Below are 17,572 nucleotides of genomic sequence, written 5' to 3'. Positions count from 1 at the left end.
GAAGCTAAGCAAATACTGCTACACTAGAGCATTATAAATGCAAAGGCATGAAGAAAGCTAAAGTGGTTTGGCAACCAGAACAAACATGACGAATTCAACAATACGTTTTCTTTAGTTTCAGATATTTTAAAACTTGAACTCAAACCATGTTTTATTTCAGATATGATTATAACTATAAATAAAGTTATGTATAATTAAGTACTAAAGCAATATCAATTGGAATTTGACGATTTCATGTAAATGCTGTTCCTAACTCTACACAACAATATTTATCATAGTAGGTGGCTGTCACATGCAACGCAGAAGTCTTGACTAGGCTAAATGTGTGTTATTTCCCCACACCGAGTGATACATCTCACACCTTGTACAATGAGACAAACAGCACCTTCCCAGATGCCAAAATGTTTTCCTGAAAATCATTCAGGACTCCTTTATATTTAACAACCATCCAAACAGTATGAATGCAGGTCTGTGCAGGGAGAAAATGGAGAATCCTTGAACTAGAGCCATGAAATGTATTTCCTCAAGTCTTTTGGCAAACTAAGGAAGAGATGTATTTGTTGCAGTGCATCCCAAACGTTAAAAGCTTGAAATCACAGTAAAACTCATTATCCATGAACACAACAAAGTTGTTTGAATCCAGATGTTCCCAGGTGATTTTATTACATTACCTACATAGTTATACACAAGCTTTTGCTGCATACGCCCTTTACTTGCTTTCTTCATATGAAAACCTACTGATTTTCAAACCAAGTTGCAAACTTTTTTTCATATTCAACAAAATGGTGGGTTTTGTCTTTATTAATAAAAAGAGGAATGATTAGATATTTCAATTTTGTGTCTCATGTAAGGAAGTCTGCATGTATTTGCTGGTTTTAGGAGATGAATATAAAAATCTTATCAGTAAGTTTATATGAGAAATATGAAGTGTCTTTTTAATATTTAGCTACATTCTGATTACTCATATTGCATAATGAACACAAACTCTAAGCTATTCCCCTGGGAAAAGCAGTAGCTGTCAGTATACCAGTACCAAAACCAGACAGTATTTACATCTTCTAATTAAAGAATATTTTACATTCTGCTATTTGTTAGAGCATTCCTGTTTTATCAACTCTGAATTTAAATCAAAGTAAGCTGTAAAATATTGGAAGGAACGTGACTTTTCAAAAGCTTCCATATAAAGGAGTCACTCCTATTAAGCAACATTTATGTGTCATGTATGTGTGTGCATGCATGAGTGACACAGACATGGAACAGAGTGTGGCCTCACAGACAGTTACTGCAGAAGGAAGAACAGGGAGAAGCTGTGTAAGAACATAAGACAATATTGCTGCAAAGCACTTGGAGTAGGAAAGTTGCAACATCCTATACTTGTTATTCAGAAAGTATTAGGATGTCAGCTCAACTACAACATTTTAACATTAATACATTTCACAATTATTTACACTGGCAACAACTCCAAGTGCCAATCTGTTGAGTTCATGGTCTACTCTTCAAACACAGCTCATGGTTTGCTTATGATGGTTTTACTTTCATATATAGCTTTACTAATTTTTACATTTATTAAAATAGAGAATGCTTATGATTTTCAATCTTGGAATCAGAGGCTGCCATTCAGCAGCCTCTGAGGTTACAGAAATTCCTCAAGTGATGGAATCTTCCATCAGTGAAACCAGCTATTACTACCTCTTTGCACAGGTGACTTCCCAAATTTACATAGTACCATGTATAAATATGTATGCCATGGCTATCCAGGAAATAGCAATATGCTACTATTTTAAAGTAAGAAAAGCATTAAAAAAAAGCTGCCTAGGCTTTGGTAAAAATTGAAATATGCTAAGAAACAAGATACGAAATAGCATGCATAGACTGCCTAAAAATAATCAACATGCAGCTGAATTTGAAAAGAAGCTGCAACCAAGACAACAGCCTGTTGTAACTGAGCTGTTTCATACATTTGGCTAATATTTATTAGGGAAGAAGAGCTTATTATTACAATAGGATATAAAAAGTGTTTTGTGAGAGGGAAAATATGCAAATAGATTGTAACAGCGTCCAAAAATTGCCATTTCCTTTTTAAAAGGAGGGGCAAAAAAAACCCCAGCAAAAAAGGACATTGTTGGATGTTTTCAATTGAAGTCTCAGTATGGAGCTTGTTGTGGTTGTTTACTGCTGTCTCTGCTCTGACTTGCTGAGTGTCACTAAAGAAAGCTGATGGATATGTTAAGTGCTCTGTTTTCTGAGGCAGATTTCAGATTTATTTTTGCAAAATGGATACAAGATGTCAGGTTCAGCTAGAGGTCCCCTCCAAAGCTATTCAAATGAGACATATAAGGAAAAATGCCCAAAAAAAGAGAAGGAAAAAGTAATGGTGATTAGAAGTATGTGTTTCTAACGTGCAAAGAACAGAAAGTTCTCTTTGTTCAGCCAATGGAATATGTCTCAGAATTTTGCACATGCCTTTTAAAATGAACATTTGATGAAACAAAGGCATGATGTGAAAATAAAAGCAAACTTACTAGGTATACATTTCAGTCTTTATTCTGACCAAAATTTATAGATACTATGGGAAAAATTAAGCTGTCATTGTGAGGCAAGTAAACTATCTGTAAATTATTTTAACATTCTTTTAATTTCTACAAAAAATACAGAATTATATTTGTGTCTTCACCACCATATCTGGTACAAAGAAAACTAGTTTGAATTACAATGCAAGTGCATTGCATGAGCATACACGAGACCTACTGAAAATGTTAAGTTGTATATTAGACTACTGATGATGTGTTGAATAGCAAAAGCAGAAGTTAAAACTCAGAGATGCTTATATTCAACTACAGACCTATAGAAAGATGTGCTGCTGAACAGAGAACAGATACAGAAACAGCTGAACAATGACCTCCTGCTCCATCACACAGTACACAGCTTATTTAAGTTGTTTGCAATTATTAAGAATGTAGAAACATTGTCTGATTGATCCCTGTTTTAAAAAATAAACTCTAGTTTTTAAAAAAGTGAAAAACAGTTTGGACAACACTTACCTCAAACATTCTAGCAGCTGTACACCGAACAAGAGCAGACGTATGGACAACTCCATACCACAAAACAGTTAATAGTAGCTCATGATAAGCTGGGTTTGCACTAGAAGAAAACAGTTGGGCAACTGATCAAACAAAAATACTCCCAAGCCCTGGATGTGCTCTTTACCTAAAAAATGCAGAGTTCAACAAATCTAAAACTCCAGCATTTATCCTTTCTGAAGGATACAAAATACTTATCTCATTCTGAAAGACTTACACCATGTTGCAGTCTAGAAAACATGTTCCTTTTACAAGTTAATTAACAGAATCCAAGCTCAACTTTAAGAACATAATTTTCAATGAATTGTATTAAATGCATATACATATCTAGAACAAATGACAATAGTATGGTAAATAAAAAATTAATTTCCATTGTATTCTCAATGAGTTATTTTTGTGGAAATTTTTTGTTTGGATTTTGGTGTTCCTCTTCTACCCTTCATTTTTTACCTAGAAATTACATTTACAGCAGGGAAAAAAAGCAAGTATACTCTTTATTCATCCAAAGCATCACGGTTATTAAAAATTACAAATAGATTAGCAGCTTTTTATTAAAAGCTTCTAATGTATCCAGATGTAGTTAACCCCAAGGTATATTCTTTACCCTAGTTCCACAAAGGAAGCTTTCAGGCTATCAAGAGGAGCATGAGACAGTGAAAGCATGGTCATTACATCTTCCAGGAATCCAACTAACAGCTTGCGGTCTTCTTCCTGAAAGAAGGGAGGAAGGGAGTTATCACACAGTGATCAATGTGCAGAAGGATTGCTGAGGTTATGATGGCAACCTACAGCTGCAGAGGACACAAACTATGGAAAAGAACAAACGACATTAAGCATTTAACAATTTTCTTAGGAACTTCAAAAATGCGTTTAAACAACAAGAGCCTTTCAAAGCAAGCACACGAGATGGTGTTTCATCTACTAAGCACATACTCATGCTTAAATTCTTTTCTTAAAGAAACTTCTAAGAACAGTACTTAAGCACATTTATGACTCCTGAAAGTTTATAAATTAAATCCACTAAAAATCTGTAAGATTATGAAGAATTTATTTTTTTTTCCTGTAAGGTATGTGAGTACTAGACCTTGGCTGCTCATTGCTGGAAGATTAGGTAAGATTTATAGTGTGCTTGTTTTAGTACTAGGTAACATGAAAATTTTAAGACTCCCACTAGGCTTCAAATGGCAATTTACCTGTTTCAGTACCTGTTTTGCACCATGATGTTTGCCAAGTTCACAGTTAAATGGCTGAGAACCCATTTCAGGAACAACATTAATAGGATTTTGATAGAGGGGCATGGTAACACATGATCTAAATGTCCATCACCACCTGACTAGAAAACTTTGTAAATATATTTACAGATGCCCATTCACCTACCTACCTTCAACACACAAGAACAGTAAGTTTTCAACAAACACAGCAATGTTAAGGTATTTTTTAAAAATAAGTTTCACACACTACTATACAACAAAGAAACAGAAACCAAATCCTACCTGAATGTAACATGTAAGGACCCCTGTTGCATAGATGGGAACTGTGGCTTTTGTTAGCACTCCATTTCCTGCTGCGGAATCTAATGAAACACAGTGAAGATTTTTGGTTTTATACATACACATGAGCATAGAACACATGTATTATCTATAGCAGACTTACATGTGTGTATTTAAGTATTATGGGTTCAATCACTTTTTGATATATACACGAAGAATTTATATGCATATCTACAGAAATGGGCTTAAATAATACTCAAGAGGTGTTTGGATTTGAGATTTTTTTTTACCCTACACACAATCTACAACTTCAGAGTGTTCCATTCAGATTAAGACTAGATTTTTCAACATTTCACAAAGATAAATTTGAGAACTGCAGCCTCACAATGTTACTTGAACAAAAGAATGAAAGTTTTTTCCTGTTGCAGTTAAGTTCAATTTATTTCAGTAAAAAGCTACTTACCTATGTTTTCCTCAGACAGTCTTAAGATTTCCTGGAACTGTGGTTTTACCTATGCAAAGGATGATTAGTCGCACATAAGAACTGGTCAATGGTAATTGACCTGTTACCAGTGTCAATTAACTTAGAAAAATAAAAATAAATTGCAAAACAAAGAAAAAAAAAATCCCCCAAAACAACAACAATCCCCTCTCTGGAGGCAGCACATACTGCTAACAGAGTTTTATCTTTAGGTAATCCTCTTATGTTTGACAATTTCCCTTGAAGTATTTTAAAATTTTATTCAGAAGTTATTTTATTGAGAAAAACGATATAATTCCCTGATAAAAATGTTTAGATACCACCTACAAAAATATTTCAGGCTGAGAAGGCATCAATTTCAAATTTTCAAATCAAGTAAAGCTGGAGTACTTATGTACACTGCAAAGAGTGAACAGTATGCTGCTCTGAAGAAAGTTGTTAAATAACCAGAATTAGGACGATCTCTCCTACTCTCTCTGTCATTCACAAAAGAAATATGAAGAATATAGTTTAAAAAAAAAAAAATGTGTCCCTGGCTGGGCAAGACAGAAGGCACTTCCAAAATTACCAAAACCAGAAAAGGACACAAAGACAGCTCTACAAATAGCAGGTTTAAATGTACTTATGAAAAAACATCAATGTGACATGAAAATATAAATGGTCACAAACTGTGAGTGTTCCAACATACTGTAAATATAGAGAATATATGTTATCAAGGGTATAGAATATTTAAAGTAATATCTTACCTTAGTGTTTGTAAAAATTTTCCCAAATGTCCTACAAAGTCTCCAGAAAAATCTAGAGAATTCATGGACACAGGCAGTTGATGCTACATTGATCTTGCCAACTATTTCTATAAGCTGTGGTAGCCTAAAAATCAGAAAACAAAAGGATATTAAACACTACTCTGACTTATTGCTTTTGTCCATCTACATTTGTGTAGATTTATTGCTTATATTAATAAATACATGCACACACAGAGCACTACTGGTTCTAATAAAGTTAGCTACATGTTCTGTACAATTCCTGACCCGTGAAGAAAGCAAGGGTTTAAGTGCCAGAAAAGTCTGACCCATATTTTCAAACATCTGTTGCTATCACGAGATGGAATACAACAATCTGTACTTTGCAAGAGAATTAAGTATACTGATGCAAAAATAAAAGAAAGAAGATTTCAGAGCAAATAGTTACATATTCTGCTAGACTTGATATTTTCTGAATAAAATCAAAGGCAATTCAGCATGAAAATTAAAATGCCTAAAGTAAATTAAGTTTTCCACTTTGGTAATTCTCAAATGCAATCACTCATAGCATTCTTATATTCAGTAATTGTTAAACACGACCATGTATTGTATTTGCACGGAAACGCCCCGACAAAGGCAGGAATTATGAATTTGACTCATTGTTCTTAGAAGGCTAATTTATTGCTTCACAATCCTATATTATATTAAAGAATATATGCTATACTAAAGAATACAGAGAGGATACTTACTGAATGCTAAAAAGATAATAATGAAAACTCATGACTCTTTCCAGAGTCTCGACAGAGCTTGGCACCAATTGGCCAATAAGTCAAAACAACTCACACTGGAGACCAATGAAACAATCACCTGAGTGTAAACAATCTCTAAACATTCCACACATGAGCACAACAGAGGAGAAGCAAATGAGATAAGAATTGTTTTCCTTCTCTCTGAGGTTTCTCAGCTTCCCAGGAGAAAAATCCTGGGCAAAGCAATTTTTTCAGCAAATGTGAATGCCACAGACTATGCTTAAGAACTATTAATTTTGACACATTTTAAAATTAGGTATCCTAAGACACAAATTAACTCACAGCTGATTGACTACCCATAGCAGAGTCTCCCAGCCTGTGGTGCCCTCATGTTCCAGCTGATGATCGTACAGCTGCAACAGCACTGCCAATTGTTCGCGGCTTCCAATGATGACGGCGACGTCCTGAAGAGGCGACACAGGTCGGGGAAACCTAGTGACTGTAACAGCAGAGAACAAGCAATCATGAATGAAAGATTATGAAAATACCACGGGGGTGATGTCAGAAACAACAGCTAAGAAACTGTGAAACTCACTAAGTGCCTTCTCTACAAGGTTATCAGTTTGCTTTTTAAAAATCAGTGAGTTAAAATAATTTCTGAAGAGATTATGTAACCCTCAGTTAAAAAGAGAAAATACAGGGAGATTATGTTATTATTATTGCCAGCACAGCTTGACCAAGGTCAAACCCTGCCTGACCAACCTGGTGGCCCTCTATGATGGATGACAGTATCTGTGAACAGGGAAGAGCTGCAGATGTCACCTATCGGGACTGCTGTAAGGCCTCTGACAGTCTCCCAAAACATCCCCTCCAAACTGGAGAAATATGAATTTGATAGATCAGCTTTCTCAGTCAATGAGGAATTGACTGGATGCCCACACCTTGAGGACAGTGGTCAATGCCTTAATGTCCAGATGGACATCAGTGACAAGTTGTGCCTCTCAGGGGTCCATACTGGGACCAGTAGTGTTCACTCTCTTCACCAAAGACAAAGGGATTGAGTGCACCTTTGGCAAGTTTTCAGATGATCAAGCTAGTGGTGCAGTGACACATCTAAGGGACAGGGTGCCATCTAGAGGGACCTGGACAAGCTTGAGAAATGGGCCCATGGGAATCTCATGAGGGTCAACAAGGCCAAGTACAAGGTGCTACAAGCACCCCTGCTGGGTCAGGGCAATGCGGGCTGGGGAATAGGAAGGGATTGAGAGTAGACTTGGGGGTGCTGGTGAATGAAAAAACTGGACATGACCCAGCAATATTTGCTCACAGACCAACACTATCCTGGACTGCATCCAAAACAGCATGGCAGCAGGATGAGGAAGGTGATTCTAGCCCTCTGCTTCTCTCTCATGAGACTCCACTCGGAGTGCTGCATCCAGCTCTGGGGTCCCCAGCACAGGAAAGACATGGACCTACTAGACCAAGTCCGAAGGAGGGCTATGAAAGTGTGAACAAAAAGACAGAGCACCTTTCCTATGCAGAAAGGCTGAAATAGCTGTGCTTGCTCAGCCTGGAGAAGACTAGGCTGAAACCTGAAATTTTTGAATTTGTTATTTAAGTAGTAGCGACTCAGAAAAAGTGCTCATCTTCAAATTACTCAAGTCAGACAGATGAGCCTTCCCATGGCATCCATTGAAAATGGACAAGGAGTATCAGCCAGTAATGTATCACTAGCTACTTGCCAAATTCTCCTTTGTTACTTTTCCTTTGCATCTTCACACACAGTACTATTATCAGCATGGTGGCAGGTGTTACCATTAACATCTTTAAAGTATTTGCAACAGGAGACAACACTCCACAGGCTAGGTTTGCTGATCTAAGGACAACTTCACCATGAGGCCATTCAGTCATGGAATGGTTTGGGCTGGAAGGCACCTTAAAGATCACTTAGTTCCAACCCTACTACCATGGGCAGGCACACCTTCCACTAGACCAGGTTGCTCAAAGCTCCATCCAGCCTAGCCTGGGACACTTTCAGGGATGGGATGGTCTTCTAGGATATTACACAGATAGATAACAGATGGTGATGCTGCTGCATTTTGCTGTGTTTTTCCCACTCCATAAATTTGTAAGAATTAACTGAATCTGAGGCCAGCCCTCCTGAGCTATTATTGGCTATTAATGGAAATCAGTTCTTTAGAAACCTTTAGGAAGTACAATTAAAAATTGCTTTGCTTTCTAAAAGCTTCTTCTAAGAAGTAGAGAAAAATAAATTAAAGGTTTTTTGTGATAATCAGGTATCTCAAGCATAGCAAGGGGTGAAAAAAGGAGGCATTGCTTAAGAATTTACTAAGGCAGACCAATATAAAAACCCAGAAACTAATAATTTACCTTCTATTTGTGGTACTTCTCCCTGAAGTTTAGCCTTGCTTGTAAAAGGTGCATTCTGTAGCACCAGTGCAAACAGAGAAGGAATCAAAGACTGCAGGGCAGACAGATACATGTGGAGCTTATGTTCATCCAAGCCATGTTCTCCTTCCTGAAACAAACAGGACATTAATTTGGAAGTTTTCACTTTGGAAGATCTGTTCCTTAGGCGTGTATTCCCTGTCAAGGCATCAACAGTGATGAGCTTCTACCCAGACACACTAATTATAAAGCAACTTAGCCTAATCATGAGCATATATTGCAACTCTTAGGTCACCTCCACTAAAAGATTCAGGCAATATAACCTTTGGCATTTAACAGTTCATCGTGATGAACAGACTGATATTTTGAAAGAACATTTTTCAGCACATTTTGGAAATGTGGATCCTTTGCCTCAGTGACCAAGGCATCTAAACTGAATAAACAAGTCACCTGAACTCTGAGAGCAAGCATCTTCTTTCAGTGTGTTAGATAGCTATGAGGCACACAATTTTTCCAGAACTTCTGAGTTATCTATCAAATGAGATGTGAAAACTGGATCATAACTGGAAATGACCTAACTTAACCATTCAAATCTACTTTTCTTGCTTACTTAATAAAAACTGCAGTTTACCAAAATCTACACAATTTAGACATGGGGCAATGCTATTAGGATATAAAACAGATCAGTATTAAAGAAGAGTATGTTTAGTTTGGGGGAGGTTTGGTGGGTTTTTTTTCTTCTTCCAAAGTACAAGTGAAGAATACAAAGAAAATTCTCCCATGTAGAAACAGCTGAGTACATACCCTGAGCAATTTTTCAATTTTATTAAGCAGTGTAGGTATAAGATGGAACTGTAAATTTCCCAGTTCTGTTGTCCAGGCAGCATAAGCAGGTAAAAATACCTGATGTGTTGCACTAACCACACGTTCTGAAGGGTCCCCTAAAGCTGAAAGCAGCAGTTCAAAACCCTGGTAAAAGACAGTAATGAATGCAATTATTTCCCAAAAACTGATATACACATTCAAATACTCAAAGAGAAAAGTTCTTTATTTTCACTTATGTGAAACATTATTGTTCAGCATTAAGCTGAATTATAGGTAGACTTTGTTGCAGCAAATGAATCTGTACTAGTAAGTGGTGATGCCAAACTGGCTAATAATATCAGATGAGCAGTGAAGTGGTATGTTCTTAAAGGCAAATGATGAACTACTAGAGCAGCTTCTACATAAGGCTTACACCTGAAATTCTAAGGTTACTTGTAGTTTTTCTGTTTTATCTTGGTGATATAGTAAAATCAACATTCATATAAACAATCAATTTTTTTTAGTAACTGGAAAGAATTAAGAAAAATGCAGGAATTTAAAAAGTCATCTATTATTATACAACCTCCTTCATTATTTATGAAATATCTATAGAAAGCATTTTACACATACAGAACCAAAACCAAATGATACCTGTTGATATTTATCTGGATCATCAATATAGCCCATAATGATGCCAAGGCTTTTGATCACAGCTTCTCGTACCAGATCTGCCTTATCTTCCATTAGCATTTGTTGCAGCATGGAAAGTACTAAGGAACTACGAATTTCTTTCTGTTTGTAAATAAGAAACATATTTGTTAAAAGCAATGAAAGAAGAAATGTGGATTTGTATCAACTACAATAAAAAGTTCCCACACCTATTAGTGCTCACAAAATTCCTTCCTCCAACCATAAAATCCTTTATGAATATTACATGTTCAGCTTTCAGAATAGAAGATGAATGAATATAAAATGTCAGTAGCTTCATTAGAGAGACTTTTGTCCTACTAAGCACAGAACTAAGGTCTTTTCATTCGCATGGAACCAAAAATAACTAACAGCAGTAAAACTACTATAGGCCTAGACTTTAAGTAATCACTGCATTGCTAAATTGGAGAAATTGGGTTTTAATTTAAGTTCCCTTCCCCCACCCTTTCTCTGAAGCTTGAAATTCTAGTTTACCACTGACATAATTTCACTGCTTCTTCTAACTGGCGGCACTCTTGATGTAACATTCCACAGTGTCTGAAGAACACTACAGCTGGGTGCCAATTCCTTTTTCATAGATTGTTTCCTTAATTGGTCCTAATTTTCTTTACCTCATTTTTACTGAAATGAATATTCACATTGTTTTTAGAAACATTTTATAGCTAGATTAACCTGTATTTGTAATTATCTCCTTCTTAAGTGACTTAACGAATCTCATGTGTGATATAAAGTAGAAGACAATGTGACTGTCTGTGCACAATATACACACTTGGTGATATTTAAAATGATAAAGAATACTTACATTATGCATCAGATTTGTACCCTGCTTTCCCTAGCAGGTATTTGGAGTCTATTAATACTTACTGGAAGGTAAGGTGCTAGAGCTCCACAGGATTCTGCTACCAGCAGCCGTCGCTCTGGGTATTTGTGGTTGATCTGGTAAAAAGAAACAGATGGACTGTTTGCTCTGCAGTAACCAGCATTCAAAATGTGGTTAGAGTGAACTGCAGAGGGGTGCACACCCTGTTAGAGGGGTGTGTCTGCACCTCTTCAATAAACACTGACTGAGCTCACAGAAGTTGCACCTGGGTACTAAGCAGCCTCAAATTCTTGCACTGAGGCATAAAAGTGAGGCAGCTGTCCTAAAAGACATAGCTTATAGTAGGGAAAGAGTCAGAGAAGCAAATATGTATGTGAGAAGCCATATAAGCAATAAAAAGGAAAGCAGCGTATGGGCTGCTGTACTCTAAAGAATCTGCATAAGTCCTGAACTGGCATGACACAAAATATTTTGTCTTATGAAGACTTTCAGGAGCACTGTTCCTCCAAGAGCTGCACAAGTGCCCTCTAGTGCTCTGAGCAAAGCAGTGTAGCAGAGCTGCCCAGGTCTTGCTAAGCAATCACAGTCAGAAGAAAACACCTGTGGAAGCCTAAACACATTCGCCTTCTATTAAAGTTCTGCTCTGAAGCCCAGCACAAATATATCACACCTCTAAAAACAAGTCATATTACCAGAACGTCTTGATCCTGTGATATTTCCCCTTTCTACTCAAAAGCTGCTTGAAAATTCTGCCTTACAAATTTAATATTTATCATTAACATTTCGTAATCAAGTGTGCATTCTGGTGGAGCCAGATTTAGTGGTTGTAATGGTTGTACAATGAAACAATGAAGTGTTTCAATATTTTGTGAATAAAAAAGTCTGTGGTACCATGCTGAGAGTAAAATATGAATTTTTTGATGCTGTCAAATAAAATAGGATATGCAGCATTTGGTGCAATTGTCTCTTTCTTGCTATGTAGTGTATAGACATGGTGAGGTAACCATCTCACCATGAAAAAAGACCAAAGTACTCATTGCCTTCTTGGTCTCCATCTTGAAAGACTTGCCTTCAGTAGTCTGAGGTCCCTAAAACCCATGCCAAATTCTAGCACCAGGAGGACCTTTAGCAGAAACTAGAAGGCCAGGAAATACTGAAGAAATTGGACATACACTAGTCTGTGGGCCCTGATGGGGATGTACCCATGAGTGCTCATGTCTGATGTCATTCCAAGAACACTCTTGACAATTAAGAAAATGTTGTGGCAATGGGGGAAATCCCTGAGGACTGGAAGCTAATGTCACTGCTACCCTCAGGAAGGTTAAGACAGAGAACCCAATCAAACACAGGGCAGCCTACCTCACACCAGCTCCTGGGAAGCTGTCAGAGCAATCAGCCTTACAAGGCATTCCCAAACATCCAAAGGACAAGAATGTGGCTGGAAATAGCCAGGATGTATTTACATAGAAAAAAGACACAACCAACCTGACAACTTTCTGAGATGACTGGCTCAGCACACTCAACGATGATGCCTGACTCTGACTGCTCTGGTATGAAATTACTGAGAACTCTCCAGAATCAAGTGTGAAAAAGATGATTTCAAAGAGACTTAAATTAACAAATTATAAGCTTCAGGACTAAACTGAAGTCTCAAGCATGAGAATGTTCTTTGAGTGTGTCTATCATTATTTTGCATTCATTCATCAGTAGAGCACCTGCAATAATTCCTTGGAAGTATGGAGATCTCATAGATTAAAAATATTATGGACAAGTAAGAGGCTGCTTTAAAACCTACTAGGCTGTGAAGGTGGTGAGGCACTGGAACAGGTTGCCCAGAGAAGCTGTGGATGCCCTATCCCAGGAAGTGTTCAAGGCCAGGCTGGATGAGGCTTGGAGCTAATGGCCTTTAAGGTCCCTTCCAAACCATCTTTATTATTCTATAAAATCTTTTACTTATGTGCCATCTTTTCAAATGCAAATTCCCCACTGGCAACATAGGCACACATCACCTTCTGGAGCACTGCCTACCTGAGGGAAACAGCAATGACAAGTTTCAGCTGCTTTTTATTGCCATCTTATTGTAGGGGTTCTATACTGTTGTCTATTATCACAAGAGTTCCATACCTTCTTGGTGTTTCTCATGGTCAGCTCCTCAGAGCACTGACCCTTTCTTCTTCACAAAGCAGCCAGCTGACTCCAGTTCCCTTCTCAAGCAGCCACCCCACTCTTTTATAGCACTCTTCTTCTCACTGGTTACAGCTGTGGCCTGTTAAAGTCAGGCCTGTTCCTAATCTTTGATAATTGGCCCAGCTGAAACTCCTTAGGGGTAAGATTACTTTCTACACTACCTTTATTTTCTTATATTCCATCCCCCAACAGGTTTTAGGTAGTCTGGCATGGCAATACAAATATCACCCCTGATATTGCAAACACATACTGGAGGAAAAAAGACTGAAATTTCTGTCAGGTTTGTGTTCAGAGAAGATGAATAGCCCTTGGAAACTAAATGCAACTAAAATGTTTATTATTATTTATTTTCCTTTTGTCTTTAGTAATTTTGGAAGCCAATAACTGGTCACCAGTTTTGAGTAACCCTTTTAGCACTCACAGAGCCTTCAACTAAACTGAGTCAGTTACCAAATTTTACCTGCAAAAGAGCAGGCAGTTTAAAAAGACTACCCTGATAAGTGAGCTCCACAATATATCAATGAAAAGGATGAACTTCCTGAGGGCCCAGACCTTTGCATCTGTAAACAGATTTTTGTTGGAGACCAAGAGCATGAACCCTTTTCATGATTTACACATCTACTGCAAAAAGCAGAAAATGATGTTTATACTAAAGTTCCTTCTACAAACTCAAGACTTGCAACAGTGAGATTCAGCTGGTATTTCAGCTGGAGAAAATAATGACCTGGTTCCAGTACTGCCAAACAAAGCCTGGCAAACTGCATTAGGTAAGTGCACTATGCCATATGACTTGGCAGTCTGAGATGCTCTACTTGTACAGTTGGACTCATTTCTCTTTTGCATCAGCAATTAGCAAGAAGTGGATGAGAAGAAAGTGCTCTTCCTGAGGTGAGATAGTTTTTTTTCAATCACAGTTTAAACTTCATAAGGACTAAGAAAACAAAATGTTGCTGACAAAATTAGGCAAAAATACAGAAGTCTTTGTACAGCTCCTTTTAAACTACTACTGCCACGAGACCTTCACTTAACAGATACATCAGTCATTCACAACAAGCACTGCATATAAAAGCACAACAAACGTTGCATATTATTTGTACTTCTACTGTCAGAAAGCATTAAGGCTATTAAAGCTTAGACTTTATTGGGAAACACAGATTGCTGTGTTATGCAAGGAACAGTAGGAAACTACCAGATGAGAAAGACTCTGCCATCAAAGCAGGCATTCCCACTCTGTCATGGCTTAGTTATTCATTGTCTTCTCAGGCAATGATGAACCCCCTTTCCTTCACTGTGGTAGGAAAATACAACAGATTTTCACCTGAACTCATGTTGTTCTGCTTCCATGCCTCAGATGAAACAGTAAAAACATTTCCATCTGATTGTTCAATTATTTCTATTAATTTTGAGTATCTGTGAACAAGATCACTGTGATTCTACAAGAGATGTAAACTTCAGGCTCATCTCACAGATGCTCATCTATGAGAGACTTGCTTATGAGTACTTTGGTCTTTGATTTTCTGTTTAAGAATTTAAACTAGCTGGTGTGGCCACTGCTCCAGGGACTTAATACAACATTAAAAAAAAATCAGTAAATAAAATCTTTGAATGAAAATGGATTTCCAACAGGCTGGAAGGCAGAGCAAAAATTATAAAAGCATCTACCTAGCAATATGTCACACAACACTGATGATGAACATGTCCTTATCTACACTTCAATATAACAAGCTTATTCAGGTAAAAGCAGGCAACTAAAATCTCTCCAGATAGTCTTTAATAAGCTTTCTGCTTCTGAGGTGTTTTTAATATTAAATAAAAATATATATGATGAGAACAAAGAACATCCAAATATCTTTCTGAAAACCAAACCCAAAACCTCCCCCTTGAACAAGTAAAACTCAACTTTATGAACTTTTAACTGATTTTGGAGCATAAAGCAAACACTAATCAGTTACCTGCTCCCAACACTGTGGTAAAAGTTCAGCTTCTACACGTGTTGGTCCAACATGTCGGGCAAATGCCACACACCCAGTCAGTATCATCTGTCTGAAAAGATAAATGTAAAGCTTTAACCTGTTTATAACGTTTTATAATATATAACATATATTCCAAAGTTAGGAAAAACACATGCTGACAGGCAGTAGGTAGTTGTCTGCAGTCAAGATTCCACACCATCCACACTGACTTAAAGATTAAATATTAAATTGAAAGCCACTAATATCGCTGCTCATTGCAGGGTGGAGATTTGCTTACATGACCTTCAAATATCCCTTCCAACCCAAACTATTCTATGTTTTACCTTGTTTTACATTCAGAATGCCTTTTCCAAAATCTTGTAGATCCTCAACTCCATAAACTAGTCTGAGAATCTCTGATTTGGGTAGTTCTGATTTTCTAAAGTTTGAGATTGGGAGTCTCTGACTAAATTTCTCATTTAATTCTTAGTACTGAATATTATCATGCAGTAAAAGGATCTAAATTACCTAGAACTATCATACTATCAGTATGTCACTGAAGTAACTGGCTTTATTTAGAAGCATTTGTGAGATTTAATGAACTTTATTCAGAGCAAGCAGCTTATTTCTTTTATGACACAGTTTTGCAACCTTCTGACATGCAAGTTACTGTCATCTCTCACACAATACTGAACTTCACTCTTGTGAGTAATCTTCTAAAGACCACTAAAAAATGAAAGCAAGTAATCAAGCAGTAGGATCTATTATCACCTGTTATTTGTGTTCATATTCTTATACTTGTTAACCTTTCATTAGTTTGCAAGAAATTGCCATTGTTCCATCAATTTTATAGGCACAGAGGCATTTATAAAATTTCAGTAAGACTGCACTAAATTGTCATTTGTGCTATTTTATTTAATAAGTGTCTTATTAAATAAATTTTATTTAAGCAAGATGAGTGTCTATCTTGCTAAGATGTTTCTACTTCTATTTTTCCTGTTAATTGGATTGGAATAGTACCAACTTTGAATGCAATTCACCAATTCTATTTACCTTTAGAGCCTACATGAATTATTAAATACCCAGTTTCAAATGATAATGTGTGGACATGAGACTCAATTTTATCACTTCCTCAGTAAGACTAGGACACTACTCAGAGTTTCTTATTATTCCTCTGTGAAATGTAAGCCAGAATTAATTTGTTACCATTTCTGTGTCATGTCTAGACTCCTAAGTATTTTCTGTACCAATAGCATCCCCTTAAGGGTGAAAGGCAGAGATTCTGCTGGTTATCTTTTAACCCCTTAGAGAACATACTCCACCAAAAAAACTCATTCACTTTAAGAACTTTTTAGGAGAAAGATCCTATCAAAAAGTTGGGTTTTTTTAATCCCAGCATTCTTTATGACAACAATCAGAGCAATCTCTTCTGTGTTGTGTGTGTTTGGGTTTTTTACCTCTCTGCCACATTCACAGAACTAGGCCTTTGATTAAGGTAAAAAGTAAGGAGACAAAAAAAATTATTAGATAAGACTCAAGAAATCAACAGCTGAGAGCAATATGGAGACAAAAGCCTGTGGTAATTCAAAGTTCTACTGCAAACAAAATAGGCATTTGAATTACTGTCTTTGTTCCTATACACTGCACCCAATCACAGAACTGGGCAAGAGAAGTTATATTTTCAAGACATTAGAAAATAGCAGAACACAGTAATCACTTGAAATTTTCTGTTTTATACATGGGATAAAACAAAATGTTTTTTCTTAAATCAAAAGTTTTTTTTAAAAGTTCCATGAAATCTCAAAATTAAGTCAGATGTCTTTTTGCCTTGCCTACCAAGATGAGAATTTGAAGATATTTCAAAAATATTTTAGAATAAGATTTTAAATATTTTATTTAAAATGACCATTTTATCAGCATATAACAGTCAGCATTTCAGGGAAATGAAAGCTGTAAGGATCTGAATAAGAGGCGATTGAAGCAATGTTTTAATCTTGTCCTATTAGAGTCAAACATTAATCTCACTTCATCATGAGTCCTAGCCTCCAAAACTAACATAACTGTACAAAAAGGAGGTTATGTGAACACATTTTTGCTCCTTTGCAGAAGAGAATTTGATAGGCATTTTTAAAAGTTGAACGGAACACTC

The 17,572-nt window shown here is 36.7% G+C and overlaps 1 protein-coding gene across 2 annotated transcripts in view; it reads right to left on the bottom strand.

The window, feature by feature from the left end:
• RELCH (RAB11 binding and LisH domain, coiled-coil and HEAT repeat containing) overlaps positions 1-17,572 on the bottom strand; it is a 75,200-nt gene that overhangs the window by 14,203 nt on the left and 43,425 nt on the right. For both annotated transcript variants that reach the window (XM_054284855.1, XM_054284856.1), the window contains 11 exons: positions 15,424-15,514; positions 11,329-11,400; positions 10,408-10,548; positions 9,757-9,921; positions 8,935-9,082; positions 6,886-7,042; positions 5,798-5,921; positions 5,034-5,082; positions 4,574-4,653; positions 3,685-3,791; positions 3,042-3,141 (listed from right to left, as the gene is read on the bottom strand). In XM_054284855.1, coding sequence (XP_054140830.1) covers positions 3,042-3,141; positions 3,685-3,791; positions 4,574-4,653; positions 5,034-5,082; positions 5,798-5,921; positions 6,886-7,042; positions 8,935-9,082; positions 9,757-9,921; positions 10,408-10,548; positions 11,329-11,400; positions 15,424-15,514 — 1,234 coding nt within the window. The remainder of the gene's footprint in view (positions 1-3,041; positions 3,142-3,684; positions 3,792-4,573; positions 4,654-5,033; positions 5,083-5,797; positions 5,922-6,885; positions 7,043-8,934; positions 9,083-9,756; positions 9,922-10,407; positions 10,549-11,328; positions 11,401-15,423; positions 15,515-17,572) is intronic.

This window comes from Melozone crissalis, unplaced genomic scaffold (genome assembly GCF_028551555.1).
Source record: "Melozone crissalis strain CALT ecotype California unplaced genomic scaffold, PUWL_Pcris_2 ptg000042l_1, whole genome shotgun sequence".
Classification (NCBI taxonomy): domain Eukaryota; kingdom Metazoa; phylum Chordata; class Aves; order Passeriformes; family Passerellidae; genus Melozone; species Melozone crissalis.
Note: the sequence above shows the minus strand (reverse complement) of the source record. Positions and strands in the feature narration are given on the sequence as shown.